The sequence below is a fragment of the Manis pentadactyla genome, chromosome 15, assembly GCF_030020395.1.
Source record: "Manis pentadactyla isolate mManPen7 chromosome 15, mManPen7.hap1, whole genome shotgun sequence".
Lineage (NCBI taxonomy): Eukaryota > Metazoa > Chordata > Mammalia > Pholidota > Manidae > Manis > Manis pentadactyla.
Window position 1 is genome coordinate 23,218,822 of NC_080033.1, and position 19,085 is coordinate 23,237,906.

At 47.0% G+C, this 19,085-nt stretch overlaps 1 protein-coding gene across 2 annotated transcripts in view; it reads left to right on the plus strand.

The window, feature by feature from the left end:
• The first annotated feature begins 450 nt into the window (after window positions 1-450).
• RHPN2 (rhophilin Rho GTPase binding protein 2) overlaps window positions 451-19,085 on the plus strand; it is a 61,308-nt gene continuing 42,673 nt past the window's right edge. The window contains exons 1-2 of one of the 2 annotated variants that reach the window (XM_036929865.2): window positions 451-616; window positions 13,511-13,626. In XM_036929865.2, the coding sequence (XP_036785760.1) occupies window positions 548-616; window positions 13,511-13,626 (185 nt within the window). In that variant the 5' untranslated portion in view covers window positions 451-547. The remainder of the gene's footprint in view (window positions 617-13,510; window positions 13,627-19,085) is intronic. The other variant, XM_036929863.2, reaches the window with a different exon arrangement.

Consider the following 19,085-nt stretch of genomic DNA (forward strand, 5'->3'; position numbering starts at 1 on the left):
CCCACCACCCCCAGTGGATCCGTCTAGTGTCTGCAGCGAGGGTGGGGGCCAGCGAGTTGACCGTCGCGCCAGCCCGTCCGAGTCACCCAGCTGAGGCCCTCTACGTGGCGTTGGGTCTGGTCACTGCCCCCGAGGCGTCCACGCTCCTCCAGGGAGGAGCCTCATCTTCGCCCGCGCGCATCAGCTCCAGACGAGACGCCGCGTCCAGACACCGAGCCCCCGGCCTGCCACCTGCGCCACAGGGGTGAGGCTGCAACGACGCCTCAACTAGCCTGGGAAGGCTGACAGAAGGTGAGCGACGAGCCCAGGGCCACCGCAGCTCTCCAAGAGTAGAGCCCCGGGCCTGGGGCGCCGGCTCTGCCCGGCCAATCCGGAGCCGGGGCGGGGATTGGGGCGTGGCCTAGGCGGGCCGGACAGGGGCTCGGGGCCTGTCCCGGGGCGGGGTTGGAGAGCTGCCGGGTGGGCGGGGCGGAAGGCGGGTCCCGGAGCCTTCTGGGGCCAGCGCGCACTGGAGCCTCAGTTCACCCTGCGCGCCGGTGCCGCCAGTATGACCGATGCACTGCTGCCCGCGGCCCCCCAGCCGCTGGAGAAGGAGGGCGACGGCTACTTTCGGAAGGTGGGCGGCTTCGGGTGGGCGGGGAGTCCGCGCCTATCTCCACGCTGTGGAACGGGCTGTGGGGCTCGCGGCCAGGGTCGACCAGGCCGGGAGGGGGAGGGGGCGTACTGGCGTACTGGCCAGGGCGGGCTGGGCAGATGATTGGGGTGAGGGGTGCGGCGGCGGGGTACCCGGCGGCCTAGAGCAGGTGGCTTCCGGGGCTGGGAGGCGGGGGGCCTCTGGGGGCCCCTCCGCGCAGGTGCCGGCCGCGGATGGGGGCCCGGAGGTGTTTCCGGGTGACCCCCTCTGGCGATCCGGGGCGCGCCTGGAGAAGGGACTCGTTAGTAGTTGCCCTGGCGCCCTCGGTCTCGGGGCGCGCTGGGACCAGAGACCAGCTTCCACTGGAGCGCTTGACGGGGCGCGGGTGGAGACAGGACTACCCCAGAGGGTTGGCATTCTCCTTTGCCACCAGAATGTCCGCCGCTTCTTTGGCTTTAAAAGAAGGGGAGAGTTGCTCGTGGGAGGTAACTTCGGGCGTTGCCCCCTCCGCTGCCTCAAGTCGACCAGGAGGGCGTGAGCGCGGCAGACGTCAGGGCTACGGTCTCTCCCCTTCTCTCCAGATGCTAAAGAAGGTTTATCTGATTGTTAGAGACCTCCGGCGAGTGCAGGCTCTGCGTCCATTCATCTTCGGCGCGCGCGCCCTGGATATAATAGTCCTGCAGCCCGGGCCCTCAAAAGCGACCCCAGCCTGGGAGTGGGGGCGCTAGGATGCTCGCAGGTGGCAAGACCTGGGCAACAAAAATGCTTTCGAGCTCGGAGGCACTGTGACACCTTCCACCAGTCATCCTCGTAGGTCCCTTCGAGTCTAAAAATAGCCTTTGGAGTTTGGCCAGGTTTGACTTAGTGATTTGAGAGATTGTTGGGTTTTTATAGCATTTATGACAGAAGGCAGAGTGCATAATTTATAAATAGGGAAGTGATACTCTTTCCCACAGAACAATCAATTCTTAATTGTTCCAAGCCTAACAATCCAGGAGGTAAAAGGTCTTGGCAGCTTCCTTCTTCTTCCTTGTGACACAGCCTTTGGGCTTTTGCTCTCTCTGTTGAGGAGCTGTGGTAGCTCCAGGGGATGGGCAGGACAGAAGAAGAATCTGGAAACAGGTGAGGACAGAGTGGGAAAATTCTTTTTTGTAAATTGCTTTAACATTTTTTAAAAAGTAGTTTTAAGGTATATTTAAGTTCAAAGATGTCATCATGGGATTACAGGATTATAACTTATAAACTTCTAATTATGTGTGGCATTTGGGACAGAGGATCACAGGCCATGGAATTGCAGAAGGAGGTGGAGCCTGGGAATCACTAGATCTCTGTCCTATGGCCCCAGAGTCTGGCTACCACCCCCACATGATTCCTATGTAGCCTCCAGCAAGTTGCTGGCCCTTTCTGGGACTTCATTTCCTCCCTGAGTTGTTTGTTCTCCAAACAAGTGGAGGTCTGGACCTATAGACCATCTGGGGGAAATGACAGAGGGAGGGGCAGAAGAGATGGAGAACACCTGTGAGAGTTATATTCCTAAATCTTCCAGAACAGGTTTTCCAGGGGAGGATGTGCACTGGAAAGAGAGTGGATGGCCGGCAAAGTGCTGTGAAAGGACACAGGGTTGGATGTTTTTTTAGACGCAATTTCTCTGGTAGTAGATAAGAGAATCAAAGTAAAATGAATCACTGGTTTATATTTAGAAACATCTCCATTGAAAAGGAGACATTGTAATGTTCATTATGGTATATACCAGTCCAAAGAATGTTCTTTGTACCAGAGTAATAAAAGGTGTTGGTGTTGAACCTTTTTTGACTTGTGATCTGAGCCAATCTGACCTGAAACAAATGATCCTTGAATGAAACATAAACGTTACACAGGTGAAGGGGAGGAAGAGCTCTTCAAGTAGCGAGAACAGGATAGGCAAAGACATGGAATTGCCAGCACTTGTGAGGGAACCCTCTGGGCTTGGAGGTGGAGGTGGAGGTGGGAACCAGGTTGTTCTGGTCATTCATCCTGCTAAGGAAACAGAGTTCCTTGGGGATCCATTAAGGTGATCCATTAAAGCAGGACCAGACTTGAGTCATGTTACAAGTCAAATGGCCTTTATGGGGAAGGGAGGAGAGGCAGTGGTGGAGCCAGGCAAAGAACAGGAGGGTTTAGCTTCATGGAATTTCCATTGTCTTTGCCCTTCCTACTCTGATGTGGACTGTTGGTGACTTTTCAGTCAGTTATATAAACTGAGCACAGCCTCACCACCCATCCATCCCACCTGCTCACACCCCTAACTCAAACTAGGGGTCCGGTGAGGAGGGCCTGAACAAGGGCAGTGTCAGCATGGATGGGAAGAACCAATGTATTGGATATGATGGGGAAGGTGCTGCTGACGGAACCCAAAAGGTCTGCCTTTGGTGTCTGGGTGGATGGTCAGACGCCTCACTGATGTGGTGGAACCAGGACGCTGAAGTTGGGCAGGTGCATTTGAGGCCCCCATGAGATAGCCACGTGGTGGTCTCAGTGGGGAGTCCATCCCACAGACCTGGCAGGCATGAGTGCACCCTGGCTGGAGATGTGGCTCTGGGGGACACCACTGTAGGAGGCAGATGGTGAAAAGGACTCAAAACACAGGGAATAATACCACCTCTGAAGGGACAGGCAGAGATGGTAGGCAAGCCAGGAGGGTGGCAGCGTCAAGAAAGCCTGGAGAAGAGAGTCTTTTCAGTGGAGAGGTGTGGTTGATACGTCAGAAGGGCACTGGAAAATACTGGATTTAGTCCTTTAGGGGGCTGTTAGTTAGTAAAGGAGTGGGTGTAGAGTTGGGAGCTAAAGCCAGGGTACTGGGAAGCTGTGATGCTGTGGGGAGGAGATCATTGTTGGAGGGAGGGGACAGGTGTCGGAGGAGAGAGAAGAAGGCAGGTCTGCTTTAGATTGAGGCAGTCTAGAGCCTTGTGAAACTGATGGTGAAGAAGTTGGGGGTGGGGGTGGTTGAAGAGTCAAGGGAGAGTGAGAGCTGTGAAGCGGTCCCAGGAGGCAGGGGGAGAGGGCAAAGATTGGAAATTAGCAGAGTATTGGGTGGATGAGCCAATCAGGGGCAGTAAATGAGGATCCCCCAGACTGGAGGTGTAGTCAGGGCATCATTCAGCTGCTCCCAAGGTAGGCTCCCCCGTCCTAACTTGGAGTTTGGGGATTTTGTGCACATTTACAGAATCAAATTTATTTCTATTAAAATCAGGTCTCTCATTCTGTACTCTTTATCCTATCTTCTCTCTCCTCTTCTTGAGAATGCCATTCTGCTTCATTCATTCAAAAAGCATTTACTGAGTGACAGCTCTGAGCCTGACCCCTGTCAAGTTCGGGGCACATGCGACCCTGGCTCAGTATGGGTTCTTTGGCAGTTCACAGCAGGCTTCATTTCCTGGGGCTCCAAGTAGTGCTCGGAGTTGGTGCTTTGTCTGGATAACTCAGGCATGCTTGGATAGGAATCAACTTCTTTGCTTTAGCCCAGAGAAAAAAAGCGGGGGTCCACAGTTCATATTCAGAGCTTCAACTGTTTTGTGTGACTTGCACACAAAATGAAAAATAATTGCCCAAAAGCCCACTGCCAACTGAGCAGTGGACCCTGAATGTGTGAGCCAGTCATTGGCACAGAGGGAGAGCCTGGTAAATCAGGGTCTTCTCAGGGGCCTGTAGGGACTGTGCAGAGCCCTGGGACACAGACACAACTTGGTCCCTGGTCAGGCATGGACACCCCCAGTACAGACTCTGGCTTCCTGGGCCGACAGCTTGGGGATCTCTGAACTAAAAACAAACAGAAAACAGAATACTTTCTGGACTATCGCAATATGTTTCTCTCTTCTCTGGCTTCTCACTGTTCTTTTTTTCTTTTCTTGCTTTCTTTCTCTACATTAATATGTTTAAATAGAGGTACAACTCTACAACTATAAATTATTTTCTTAAAAGAATGGCCAGTGGAAATTCTTTTTCCCAAACAGGTTTTTATGCTCATCTTAATGAAAGTTGTGGAAGAATGTGTCCTGGCCTATATAGTTAATACAGGCTGTAGGAGTTTCAAGGACACTTCATCCTGAGAGCAGGTCCCTTATCCCAGGGTCTCTGGCTGCTGGAGTCCTAAAACCGTCAGGAATAGCTGTTCTTGGCCAAGAGAAACCCAGCTGAAGAAGAACTAGAGAAAGGTGTTGCCCAGGGCTGTTGAAAGGGCCCTATATGCAAAGTCTTAGCCCAGTGTGGAAGGGGAGAGTCAGGACAGAGCGAGGTATTGTCAGTCCTTATCTCTGCCTCTCCATCCTTGGGGAACACTAATGACCCGAAATGAATTTAGCTCCATTGTTTTTACGCAAGAGCTGGAGGAGAAGTTGTTTCTTGTTCACAGAACCTCCAGGCTAGACAGGGCCCCAAGGTTCACTGTGTCCTGGTTTATGGTCCTTGTTTATTCTGGGCTTCATTGAGGCTCTAGTGGAGAAGGAAGAAGGAATATTTTTCTTTTCAACCCAGAAGTTCCTCCTTTGCTCCATTCACCTTAGTTGGGTGTAATTTCATGTTAGACATGTGTTCATCATTTAGGAGCACACTTGTGTGCAAGGTGCCTTTTCTTGGGCTAAGGCCACAGAGTACGGTGTGGATCATGGGGGCTCATCCACCCCAGCTTTGCTGGGTAGTGATGATGTCCCACCAGGTATTTGGAACCTTGAATCCTTTCCCATGGAGGGAGGGAGGAGAAGAGGTATGAAGGTTGCTTATGCTGCCCGCTTCCCGCCCCATGGTCTGAACCCAGGTTGTTCGAGGTCGCGGGCTGATCATGGCGTTGGTGAGGGTCTGCTAGCTGGACTGGTACATACTGACTGCCCAGAGGGTGTGCCTGACAAACATCTCCTCACACTGTGGGATAGTGGCTGGAATGGGTCCCCTGGCAGAAACAGAATTTTCAGGGTGACTCAGAGGAAAGTCAGTGTGATGAGCTGTACCACTGTAAATGTCCCTTGCTACCTGGAGCTATTTGGATGGATCCCAAGGTGCCACCTGATGATACTGGCATTGGCGTCTGCCTGATCACCACTTCCTTCTTTGGCTCAGGTACCAGGGCCTCATGACACAGAGGCTGCATTGCAGGTGGCCACAGAGGACAGTGGTACTGCAGGTGTGGCTTAGCCAGAGGTCTGGGTATCTGGCAGAGTGGGCAGGAAGGGGTGCTGGCCAGGAGCAAGGTCTCCTGCCTGCAATTCCAAGGGCAGGGGGAGATGTGCAAGTCCTTCTGGCCTTTCCAGGCAGACCTTGAGATTTCACCATAGTCATGTGCCCTTAGAAAAATCCCAGATTTTGATTGGATTATACAAAGAGGAAAGGGCAGGTGACTGAAAGCAACTTCAGAAGTAATTTCTTTTTCTCTAATATTATTTGTATTACAAATATAACATAAGTTATTATAAAAAAGGTATTAACAGAAGTGTACAAATTCACACACACACAGCAGGCCCCACCCCACATAGACACAATTTTATAGATAAGGACTGTTAACTATTGGTGAGTACATCCTTCCAGTTGAAATAGGCAGATCATTAGCTGGGTCTAGAAATACACTTGATTCATGGACATTTTGGTGATCATGAAATAACTTTGTTATTCATTCAACAGTGAAAAACAACTGTGAGTAGTACACAGTAGGTGTTTATAAAGATTTGAGGAACTGACTGAAGGAAACCTTTAGCTAAGGGTTAGGGCTAAGTGTTGATTCATATTGTGGACCCCCCCATCCCCTGTGGAAGGATTGGGATGCTGGATGGAAACAGCTGAGCCTTGATCTGCAGCCCCAATACCCAGCAGAGATCCTGCGATAGCAGGAGGACTCTTTCCAAGCACCAAGTTCATGTTTTAATTTTTATGGAAATGGAAAAGTTAGATTCTGCCCTTCCAACCAGCCCTGAATCTCTGGCATGGTGAAAAGTTAAATTAGATGTATGTGTGTATTGCAGGGTACTGCATGCTATTTCTGTGCTTTCTGGTTGACAGCTTCTGGTTAAGTCATAAACAAACAGTTGTCTTTTCCAGAGCTTGGTGGTTGAGTGAGGGATTGCATAACTAGGAAGGAGTGAGAAAGGCAGAGAAAATATCCTTATGCTGGAAAAGCAGCAGAAAGCACGCACTCTCCTGTGCTCTTCACAAGACTCTCTGGCCAGGATACCCTGTGCTGTCACCCCTCACTCAGTCTTACTCCTGACCTAGAGACCCCGCATTCACACCGTGCCCTTCATCTGGTGCAAACACATCTACATGTGTGGGCTTTATCTTTTGGTTGTGTGAAAGAGGGGTTCCTACTGGTTTTGTGGGCAGAGGGAGCCAGGCGCTAGGCATTGCCCAGAGCAGAGACCCAGTTGGGAGGAAAGACTGCTCCCCTTCCCTCCCGGTAGCCTGGCCTTTTTGCCTTGCCAGTGTCAGTCTCTTCAGGTGTAGGTTGACCATTCTTTCCTTTCTTCCAAATTGAGTGACTCCAGTTTTTGCCTAATTGCTATTCATAAGTACTTGTTTCCCAACTGAACAATCTGACTATACACTAAAGGCATGCAGATGTATGTTAACATCCAGAATTTTTGCTCTAGGTGAACTTATTCTAATTAGGACTATTTTAGTTGCAGGTGCCAGAAAAACTGATTCAGTATGGCGTAGACAGATAAATACTGTGGTATATTTCTGTAATGGAATTCTACTCAGCAATTAAAAAGAAACAGCCACATGGATGAATCTCAACATAGAATATTGAGCAAAATAAGCCAGACCCAGCAGAATATATATGATATGATTCCACTTATATGAAGTTGCCTAGAACAGGCAAGTCTAAGGTGATAGAAACCAGATAGAAAGGTCTGTAGTGTATTGGTTGCTTGGGGCTGATGGGATTGTTCTGTTTTTATTTATTTGTTTATTAAGGTGTCATTGATACACACTCTTATGAAGGTTTCACAAGAAAAACAATGTGGTTATTACATTCACCCTTATTATCGAGTCCCTCCCCCCACCATACCCCATTGAAGTCACTGTCCATCAGTGTAGTAAGGTGCCATGAATGTTCTGTTTTTTGACTGGAATAGTGATTACACAAGTGCATGCATTTATCCAGACTCATAGAACTGTGTAATTAGAATTTGTGTATTTTATTACATGTACATTATACATCGATTTTAAAAGTGGCTTAGGCAGGAACAGGAATGAATTGATTGGCTCCTGTAACTGAGAAGTCTAGAGGAATAGCTTCAGGCCTGGCTGCATCTAGGGCTCAGATGCTGCCACCACGACTCAGTTTCTCAGCTCTGCTTCCCCTGGGTTGGCTTCGTTTCTGGGGAGATACTCCCCTGCTGGTGGCAAAGGCTGATGGAGGAAAATGAAGGTCTCTTTCTGATGGGCTCTGATTGCCCCACGTCAGGTGCTCACTCTGAATCAATCTCAGGGCAAGGGGCCTTCCATTTCCAACTGGCCAGGCATCAGATAGATGTTCCACCCTTGGAAGGATGCAGGGGAGCATGGATTTACACCCTTGACTGTCCTGGGCTGTGAGGTGGGAGAGTGAAATGCTGGTCACTGTGCCCAAAGAGCATGTTGTGATACTGGGCATCCCTCAGCCAGGAAGCATGTGAAGGGTGCCTGGAGGCCGTCAGGCCAGCTGTCCCAGCATCCCCATACTTCCTACCACTCAGGCTCCCTCACAGCTCATCTTACAGCGGCAGAAAAGACATGTGCTTAAGTCCTGCTCCCATCTTACTGCCTCTTGGAGCTTGAGTAGCTTGCTTAGCCTCCAAGTATGGGACCTGAGATGCTGTAACAGGGGCTCTCTGACATGGGGGAGGTGCCCACTAAGCTAGTGATAAAGCTGAGGTTTTATTCAGCACTTGCTTTGTGGGTTATTAGCTGTTGCACCATCCTTCCATATTTTGAGACTGATGCAAATGCCCAAACCTTAGTCGGGAACCAACAGGCTGTGTAGTGGAAAGACTCCTTCACCATAGGACAGTGACACTCAAGGCCAGGACACTTCAGTCCCCTTCCTGCTGTTCCAGTTCCTGGGCCACACAGACATGATGGGTGCTGGCTGCTGCCTTGGTCCCTGACACAAACCCTCACTCCGGTGTCGACAGGGTCCTGTACATTCTGTTGTGAACCCATCAGGAACCACAGCGTGAGTGAGGACATGGGTTCCCACCAGCAGAGGTCCCCTGGCAGGGGCTGGTGGATGGCTGGCAGCCTCTGGTGATGCCAGGGGGTCTTTCTGGCAGGCTTGCCCAGATTCACCTCTCAGAGCTCCTGGGGAAGTTTCCAGATAGCCCTGTGGGCGTTTCTGGTGTGTCCAGCACTCCTTACATTCCTACCTGTCAGTAAGAAGTAATGTAGTTTTGGGTCCAATTACTCAGTCACATCTAATCCTAAGCATTCCTCTGTCTTATCTAGAAACTTGACTCCACATCTGTGGGCTGGTTAGGGCGTAGTGATTCCAGGCCAGCCAGAAGTTGGGTAAAATATAGGCATCAAAGAGCTCTCATCCAAGAGCTGGAACGGCTGCTTATCTTAGTTCTGGGAGCACACCTAAAAGAATTACTTATTTAAGCTTCTCTGTAAAATGGAACACAGCTTTAGTGAACCATGTACTTTTGAGTCCAGTCAGACCGTTCATAGTAATTTTAGGACATGGAAAGGAAAGAGGCTGGCAATTATTTTAGCCCTTTAATATTAGATTAGCTTCCTATAGTAAAGACATTTTTATCTTATACCTGGAAAAAAAGAGAATTTTCTGACTTTAATTTTAAAACAGGGATCATTTAATGGTTTGAAAGATGTTAATGTTAAGATCATTCCAACTCAGATTCTGAATCTCTGTGTGATTTGAACTTGGGGGCCTGTGTTGGGGGCCAGGTGGGTGGTGGCTGGCTGGGAAGTGAGACTGAGAGATCTTTGTGGAAGGAGAGACCTAACTCAGTTTCTGGCCCACTAGTGCAAAGGCCGCTGGTACAGGGATCTCTGAGGTTTCGACTGTAGATAACTATAGATAACTGCCTTCCCTCCTTGGGTCGAGGCCATAGGGCGTGGCTTGGGCAGAGGTGAGACAGGCTAGGTGTGTGCAGAGCTACAACAGCAGTGACGGAGCTGGAAAGGGCATTTTTTTCGCACAGTGCTGTCCACCAGCCACTCCCAGGGCTTAACTACGGCCCCTTCAGGGGCAGTACCTACAGATAGAGGAATGGAGAAAGATAAAGACAAAGGGGTCAAAAAGGAATGGCGCCCTCAACTCAGATCTGAGGACTTCAGTCTGCTACAGTGGGAGGAAAACCATCAGGTTAAAATGAACTTCTATTCTGACCTTAAACTTTTCAGAATGAAACCTTACAATCCAAATAGGAAGTAATGAATAGAGAACACAGAGAATTGACTAAAAAGATATTTTTTAAAATTGAAGTATTGTTAATAGACAATCTTATATTAGGTTCAAATGTACAACACAAAATATTCAACAGTTAGACATATTATTAAATCCTCAGCCCCCCTAGTCTGGTTACTATCTATCAACATAGAAAGATGTTACAGAATCATTGACTATATTCTCTATGCATTACTGTTGTCCCTGTGACCAACTTATATTGTGGTGGCAAATTATTATGCCCCTTTATCCCCCTCATCTCCCCCTTGGTAACCACTGAGTCTACTGCTGTTTTGTTCCTTCTGTTTTGCTTTGTTTTAATATTTCACAAATAAGTGAAATCATATGGTATTTGTCTTTGTCTCGCTTATTTCACTCATCGTAATACCTTCTGGATCCATCCATCTTATTGCAAATAGCAGGATTTCTTTCTTTTTATGGCTGAATAATATTCCATTGTATATATGTACCACAGCTGCTTTATCCATTCATCTATTGATAGACACTTAAGTTGCTTCTGTATCTTGGCTATTGCAAATAGTGTGGTGCTAAACATAGGGGTGCATGTATCTTTTCAATCAGGGATTTTGTTTTCTTTGGGTAAATTCCTAGAAGTGGAATTACTGGGTCATATGGAATTTCTGTATTTAGTTTTTTGAGGAACCTCCATACTGCTTTCCACAGTGGTTGCACCAATTTACATTCCCACCAACAGTGTAGGAGGGTTCCCATTTCTCCACATCCTTGCCAACATTTGTTATTTCTTGTCTTTTGGATAGTGGCCATCCTAACTGGTGTGAGATGTTATCTCATTGTGGTTTTAATTTGCATTTCCATGATGGTTAATGATGTGGAGCATCTTTTCGTGTGCCTGTTGGACATTTGTATTTCTTCTTCGGAGAAATGTCTTTTCAGGTCCTCCACCCATTTTTTAATTGGGTTATTTGTTTTTTGGGTGTTGAGGCATATGAGTTCTTTATCTATTTTGGATGTTAACCCCCTAAAAAGAAATTTAAGTGATCAATAATAATATATGAGAAATAATGTTTACCTTCACTAATAATAAATGCAAATGGGAAGAATGGGATACCTGTTTTTGCATATCAACTTGGCAAAGATTAAAAATACAGTTGATGCTTGAACAGCATGGAGTTAGGGGTGCCAATGCAGTCAAAAATCTGTGTATAACTTTTTTTTTTTGCTATTATTAATGTACAATTATATGAGCAATATTATGGTTACTAGACTCCCCCTATTATCAAGTCCCTACCACATACCCCATTACAGTCACTGTCCATCAGCGTAGTAGGATGCTATAGAGTCACTACTTGTCTTCTTTGTGTTTGTGTGTAACTTTTGACTTCCCCAAACACTTAACTGTTAGTAAATAGCCTACTTTTGGCCAGAAACCTTATCAATAATATAAACAGTCGATTAATGCATATTTTTTATATGTATTATATACCGTATTCTTACAGTAAAGTTAGCTGGAGAAAAGAAAATTCTTTCAAATTGTGTCAAATCTCAAAAATTTTCCAGTATCTTTATGGAAGAAAATCCACATCATATAAGTGGACCTGCACAGTTCAAACCTGTGTTGTTCAAAGGTCAACTGTAATCCTTTTCAACTCAACAATAAAAAGAAAAATAAACCAAGTTTAAAATGGGCAAAAAACCTGAATATATGTTTCTCTAAGGAAGATATACAGGTAGTCAGTAAGCACATAAAAAGATGTTCAACATCATTAACCATTGGGGAAATGTAATTCAAAACCACAGTGAGGTACCACACACTAGGCTATATAACATAACAAAACAAAACAAAAAAGACAGTAGCAAGTATTAGTGAGGATATGGATAAATTGGAACCCTCATGTACTGTTAGTGGGAATGTAAAATAGTATATCCACTGGAAAACAGTTTGACAGTTCCTCAAGTGGTTAAACATTAAACTAACCATGTGACATGCAGTTTCACTCCTAGATAGATAGCCAAGAGAAAGGAAAACACACATCTGCATAAAAACTTACATGCAAATAAGCAGCCCTATACATAATAGCCAAAAAGTGAAAACACCCCCAAATGTCCATCAGCTGATGAATGGATGTATAAATGTGTTAGAGCCATATAATGGGGTGTTAGAGACAAGGAGAAACGAGGTACTGATACACACTACAACATTGATAAGCCTTGAAAACATTGTGCTAAGTGAAATAAGTGTATCACAAAAAACTGTATTTTGTAGGATTCCACTTGTATGAAATGTCCAGAATAAACCAATCTGTATAGACAGAAAGTAGATTTGTGGTTGCCTACGGCTAGTCGGGAGAGGGAACAAGGGAATGCCTTTCTTTTTGGAGGATATTTGGGCTGGTGTGAGGGGGCTGGCCTTAAAGAGGTTAGACTCCCTTATAACTCTGCCCCACAACTATACCTTAAAAAAACTTGAGTTATGTTAAGATTCATCTTTACAAATATGCATCAGATAATTACATATAATAGCAGATACTTGGAAACAATCTAAATGTCCAAGGAAATGGGTATAAGGAAATGGTAAATCCTAAAAAAAAAAAAAGGCGATATTGTGGTCATTAAAATCATGATTTCCAGAAACATTTCATAATAAAGGAAATTTTCATGATAGGGTATTAAGTGAGAAAACAAATTATATGTGCTGCTGTGCAGAAAAGGGTTAACACAGCATGCCTGTTGCTGCTTTCCTTAGAAAGGCTTGCTTGCATCTAGGAACCTGGCTCTTGGGGTGTTCCCTCCATCCCCTAACTGATAAGGTTGGCTTACTTTCCCTAGACTGATGGCACGAAGCCTGTGGTTTATGATATACAGCTACTTTCCTTCTGGGAGACTAGAGTTTTGGTACATGCTAGGCAGAGGGAGCCTTTGTGATCAGCCCCCAGTAAAAACTCTGGGCACTGATTTTCTACTGGGCTAACCTGGACAGTGACATCTCATATTTTTTGTTGCATTTTTGTTCCTGGGAGAACAGTGTGCTCTGTGTGACCCCTCAGGGGGGGAGAAAGCATAACGAAGCCTGCACGTGGATTCTTCCAGACTGCCTGTGTTTTTCCCCTGTGATCCAGCTGTATATCCTTACCGTCACAAATCTTTGCTGTTAGTGCAAATACATGCTGAGTCCTAGCAAATATCCAAACTTGGAACTGGACTTGGGAACTCCCAAAACAGCCACTAAGATGGAAAATAACAACATGCATATAAAATACATGGTCGGGAAAGAAACCAATGCATGGTGAATGTTTTGGAGTTGTGTTATTTTGAGTGACTCTTATTTTCTTTTTATACTTTTCAGTATTTTGTTTATTTTCCATGTGGATGTTAGTTTTATTTTCAGAAAAGCTTAGTTTTTTTAAACGTTTTCTGTTATGTAAACATTGTTGTCATTTTTGGAGTGGTTGACCTTCAGAGGGGCATCTCTTATTTTTCCTTAGGGTTGCAATCCCCTTGCACAAACTGGCCGGAGCAAACTGCAGAATCAGAGGGCTGCCTTGAACCAGCAGATCCTGAAAGCTGTGCGGATGAGAACAGGAGCAGAAAATCTTCTTAAGTAGGTATCTGCTGATTCTACTGCCTCAGCTGGGAGCCAGCCTCTCCTGAGGCCCGTCCATTTATTCCCTAAACTCCTAGGCCTGCCCGCTCCCTCTCTAGCTCTTGGTTTTAACTTTGGGTCCACCTCATTTCTGGCACCTAGAGCAGGCCCTTTCTTGCCTAGAACTTGGTTATATTAAATACACGTATTTTACCCAGACTGTGTGTTGAAGGTACAGAAACAGTGGGAGATGTCCAATTATTGTATTCCTTTTTTTTCTCCCTGCTTTCTGTGGGACTTGTCTGTTTTCTCTACTGCCTACTAGAGAAACTGTGCCTGGTCTAGAATTCACTTCTTGGTAAATGTTTGTTGAATGTATAAAGGGAAAGAAAGAAGCAAAAAGGAGGATAAGGGGACATTTCTATTGCTAGTGTCCATCTCTCTAATGAGAGGGGCCCAGCATAGCCCTGTGCCCGTGGGGCACTCATTATTATGCTCCAGTGGTAAACTAGTTACTTATCAAGCAGAGAACTCAGTGAAGCCTTACATGTGTCACAGGCAGCTATAAGCCCTCCCCTCACCATTCAGCACAATGCAAGACAGTGTGCCAGCTTCCTCTTGTTTACAAAGAGTGGAGACTTTTTTCCTTCAGAGTAACTCTTGTCAGGCCCATGCCACCTTCTGCACTGGGTAGTTGAGGCAGGCACCATGCCTGCTGCCTGGCTGAGTGAGACAGAAACCTGGCAGGGACCCTGGAAACCTGGAAGTGTATGGATAGTGGGTGTTCCCAGTGGTTCAGCTTTACTGCTGGAGGCTGAAGGGATCCGTGAGGCTGCTCAGAGGTTGTTGGGAAAAACAAATACACCAAACTGGGTGTTTGTAAAAGAGCCACAATAAATACTCTGGTGGTCACAGATATGTATGACTGGCATGATCAGCCTCTTCACATGGACCACTCACCTGAGCTCAATAAAGACAGCAGGAGAGTGTCTGACCATGAAACTGAGGTAAATTCATTTCTGGATCAGTCTGTATTTGCTCCTTTGGAAAAATCTCTGAGATACTAAGTGGGGGAAAGGAAGGTCAGGATGGCATGCCCTGAGTGTGTTTGAAGGATTTGTTGTGCATATGCATCTATGTGTGCACAGGTTTTTTCCCAAAAGGACCAGGAAAAGAGCTGTTAGTAGAGTTGGCTCGTGGCAGCAAGACCAGGGGTTGGGGTAGAAGGGAATCTGTCATTTTACTCCCTTCAGTGTCTGAATGTTCTTTTATGAATTACTTTTATTCATTTTTATTGTGAAATACTGCCGGAGCCCAGAATAATCTAACCAACTCCTTGAACCTGCCACTGAGTCAAGAACAGTGGTGCCATGTCTGTGTTGCTTTTGTTACTTGAGGAATAGCCGGGGATGCAAGTCTTGGGGTGGCCAAGTATTGGGAGCCTCTTCTGCAGCTACTTCTGTAACAGAGTGGACAGGAGGTTGTTCCTGGATGAGAATGGGGAAATATTTTAACTTTCAAATGTCTTTTTAAATGTTTGAACAATGTCCCTGTTCCCAGGCAAGTCTGGACCTGGAAATTATCAGGTCCACAGCACAGCGGCCATCATGTGTCCAGGGCCACTGTGGAGATGCCCTCCGTCTTGGGAGTGTCTGCTGTGTGCTGGGCCTGCAGGGCTGGGAAATGTGCGGGTGCATTTCCCTGCATGTGGTGTGTTTTGTGGCCTCAGGCTTCGGCTGACCCTTCAGCAGGCTGGCTCTGTGGTCTGGGGACAGGTGGGCAGCCCTGACTCTGGGACCTCCCCAGGAGTGGACTGCAGTTGATTTGCTGCTCACTCATCCAACAGATGGATTTGTTGAGCCCCTCACAAGTGGTGGGCGGTGTTTGAGGAACAAGGGGGAAAGGCTGCAAGCAGTTCAAACAAGGCTTTACTTCATAATGCTTGGGCTTTTGTGTGGGGGACCTTACTACACAAGCAAACAAATCCAGTCCCGTTGAAGGTGAAGTTTTCTAGGGTGTCGATGAAAAAGAAATGTGATAAAGGTTGATACAGCGTGGTATGGCATGGCCTTAGAGACCGGGTGGTCAGGGAGGCCCTCTCTGACCAGGGACTTGGTAATTCTAAGGCAGGACCTGGGGTGGGGTTTTGTCTCTGCTCTGTTAATGACACCAGCAAACAGCTTTTCAGCCTCTCTGAGGCACAATGGCTCAAGCTCATTGTCAAGTCGGCTGCTGAGCTGGCAGGGGTGGGGGTAGGGTAGGTTGTTAATGATTCTCACAGTGACCTAAAAGTTCAAAGTGCCCCTCTCTGGAGAATGTTGTCAGAGGAAACCCTAAAGGTATTTATTAATCTGACTCAACTGGCAACGGTTTCCCGAAAACAAATAGGGCGTTTGGCCAAGCCCAGCTCTGGCCTCTGGGTGTCCCTGGGCAGCCGATTAGGTGGCTCTCCCTGCCAGCAAAGGGTAGTTTCAGTCATAAACTGGGCCTCACTGTTCTGTCTGTTCATTTGTCTGTTTTCAGGCTCCCAACTGTCCTACCACAGCTACCAGAAAAAGGTAGAGCAGCTGGACCTGGGGGCAGGGGTATTTGGGGAAATGTCCCCCAGAATGCAGGAACACAAAGGTCCCAGTCCTTACCTGCATTATGGGGCCTTCAAGGCTGGGCAGGCACTGTGAGGAGCCATATTTTGTGCCCCTTCAAGATCTCTGATCTTTATCAGCCAGGAGTCCAAGAGCTTCCTTTGATTAGGAAGATCTGAGGTATTTTAAATGTGCTTTTTCTGGCTAAACAAGGACAGCATTCTCTCTCTTTTCCTAGCTCCCTTTCCTTCTTTAAGAAGAGCTGGGGTACAAATGTGATGATGCTTCTCTGAAACAGAGATGGTCTTTGTGAAATTTAAAGCAAGTTGCCACATAGCTTAGTTTTAACTGGTCCTTTGAACAAGGGCGAGTAATTTAATGTCTTTGGGCTTTGGGTTCCTCTCTTGTACTGATAGCTGTTAAACTAGAGTAGAGTGGCCCACTCTAAGGCTTACAGGGTCCAGGTGGGCATGAAAAAGAGTGAAGGGGGCTGGGACTGGTACAGTGATATAATAGGGAGTGGTGGGACTGTGGTGAAGCACAGAGCATGTTCTGTCCCTGGAGGGGGCAGCTGCAAAGTCGCCCAGATAGAGGCCAGGGGCAGAGGTGCCAGGTCTTAAGGTTTTTTCTTTCTTTTTTTCTTTTTTTTCAGGTGAAGCTAGAGATCTGACTTTTTTTTTCCTTTTAATCTTCTGATAGTTGAATTTTTAAAAATAGGCAACTCATCTAAGGGGGGAAAATAATACCCTGAGAACCAAATGAACAAGTCCCACAGCTCTAGTTTGTGATCTCTGGACCAGAGGTTCATGAAGTTCTGGGCCAGGGGTGGCCTGGGGGGACTTTGGCTGTAATGAGAGTGATCTGACTCTCACTCTGTCTCACACTGTTAGGTCTGAGGGGCACCAGTGTGCCTCTTCTGTGAGATATGTGAGCGCTTCATGGCCTGTGGGCCTTGTACCTACTCTGAGGCCTGCCTTCCTGCACTGAGATGGGCTGGCAGCCGATGTCCTACCAGACCAGCTGATCTGCTGCCTTAGCTGGCTGGCCACATGAGGGCACAGGGCAGTGCTTGGCTCCAGCCTCCCTGATTCTGTGGCAGAGCAGGATTTGGGGTCAGGTGGATTAAGGTCAGACTTGTCCAAAAAGGTCTGTGAAGCCGGAGCAAGGCTTTGGTGCCTGTCGATGTGCCTGTTCCTGGAGGGAGATTTAAGAGAAAAAAATTACACTAAAACAAATGGAGATACATGGGTCAGAATGCCAAAGCCACATGCATCTTTAAGACAAAACATGGGAACATTACAGAAAGTTTGGACATGGGATGGAGAAGCCATTTTCACAAAAGAGGGCTTCTTATGGTGGAAAAGGTGTCAGCAGCTCCAACTTAGAGGGCAAGTGTGCGGATGTGGTCAGTAGCCTCAGGAAATAATTGAATGTGGCCCTCCTTCCCTGCTCACAGTTGGTGGGCTGATCACTTACAGAGAGTAAGCAGGACACCTTCTCATTCCTGACTTTTCTCAGCATGTGCGTGCTGTTTATGGAAAGCTTGACAGAGTGGGCCTGCCTCGGCAGTCAAGGCCAGACGGAGACCGTGGAGAACCTGGGCTGGGAGGTTCTTGGCAGAAAAGGGCTGAGACACCCATCTTCCTCATCCTGGTCAGCCTCAAGGCTTCATTTGGCTGTAACGTCTGTTACCAGACCACAGGGGTCTCAGCAGAGGTGTGTTCCCAAGGGAAAACTGAGAAAAGCCATGTTCCTCTAAAAAAGCCCACATAAGCAATTCGTTTTCATCCAGAAAGGCAGCCCAGGTGCAGAGCACCAGGACTGAGGAGACCAAGGCTCTAGTCTTAATTCCTACTTTGGGCTAGCTGATTCTAGCCTCACTTGATGCCCCAGGCTATTCCCCTGGCCCAGGCTCAGAGACCTGGGTGTGCGCACCATATGGAATTGACATACCTTACTTAAAGAAGCCTCCTTCCACCAGCGAATCAGTGAAAAATTGTTACCTGTATTAGAAGCAGCTCATACCCTAGGGTTGATTTCTGCATCAGTGTTGTACCCAAGGGCCAGGGTTGCCTCCGCCAGGCCATCAGCTGTTCTCAGAGTGATCCCCACAAAGAGGACCACATCCAAAGAGCAGCTCATGATTTGTTGCAAATCCTGAATCTCAAATTGTTGCCAGCTTGAGAGAGAAGAGTTGTGGCAAATCATTATGTAGAGTTGGAAAATTCAAGAGTTGGCATATCTGGAAGGTCTCTAGATATTTGGGCAAGGGTCTTAGGGTCTCAATTGTTTATATTTACATTGAGCCCATTCTGTTGCTACAAATGATTCACTCCCTCCCCATTGCCTCCAGAGAGGGGTCTTTACCTGGCCATTTGCTCTTTAACCAACTTAAATTTGTTTCACCCCCACCATGTGGAAAGGGTCATGCCAGTTTCTAGGAGAAATACCAAGAAATAGAAAACAAAGATCATGTCCTCAGAAGTTACAATTGTTTATCTTGCTTCATTCCAAAATAGATTTGAGGCATCTTAACACAACTTATATACCATCAGACAACTTACATACAACATGTACGATTAAAACAAGAAGGAGTGAGGATATGGGGGCAGCAGGAAGGAGAAGAAGAGAGACATTGAACTGGAAGTAAGGCTAATACATGCTGCAAGGTGTTAGACGGGGGTCACAGTCTGTCTCTGAGCTTCCTGGCAGGCAATACAAAGATGGGAAGGTGATCTGGAACACCTTTCATCCCCATTAGGCAAAAGCAAGCGAGTTGCTAAGGAGCTCTTCCCACTGCTGAGGGCTGGGAGAACGTCCTCCCTTGCATCCTCACGGACCTCATCAGCTAGTGAGTCAGTCATGTTCTCGGTAATGTCTCTGTAATACAGGTTT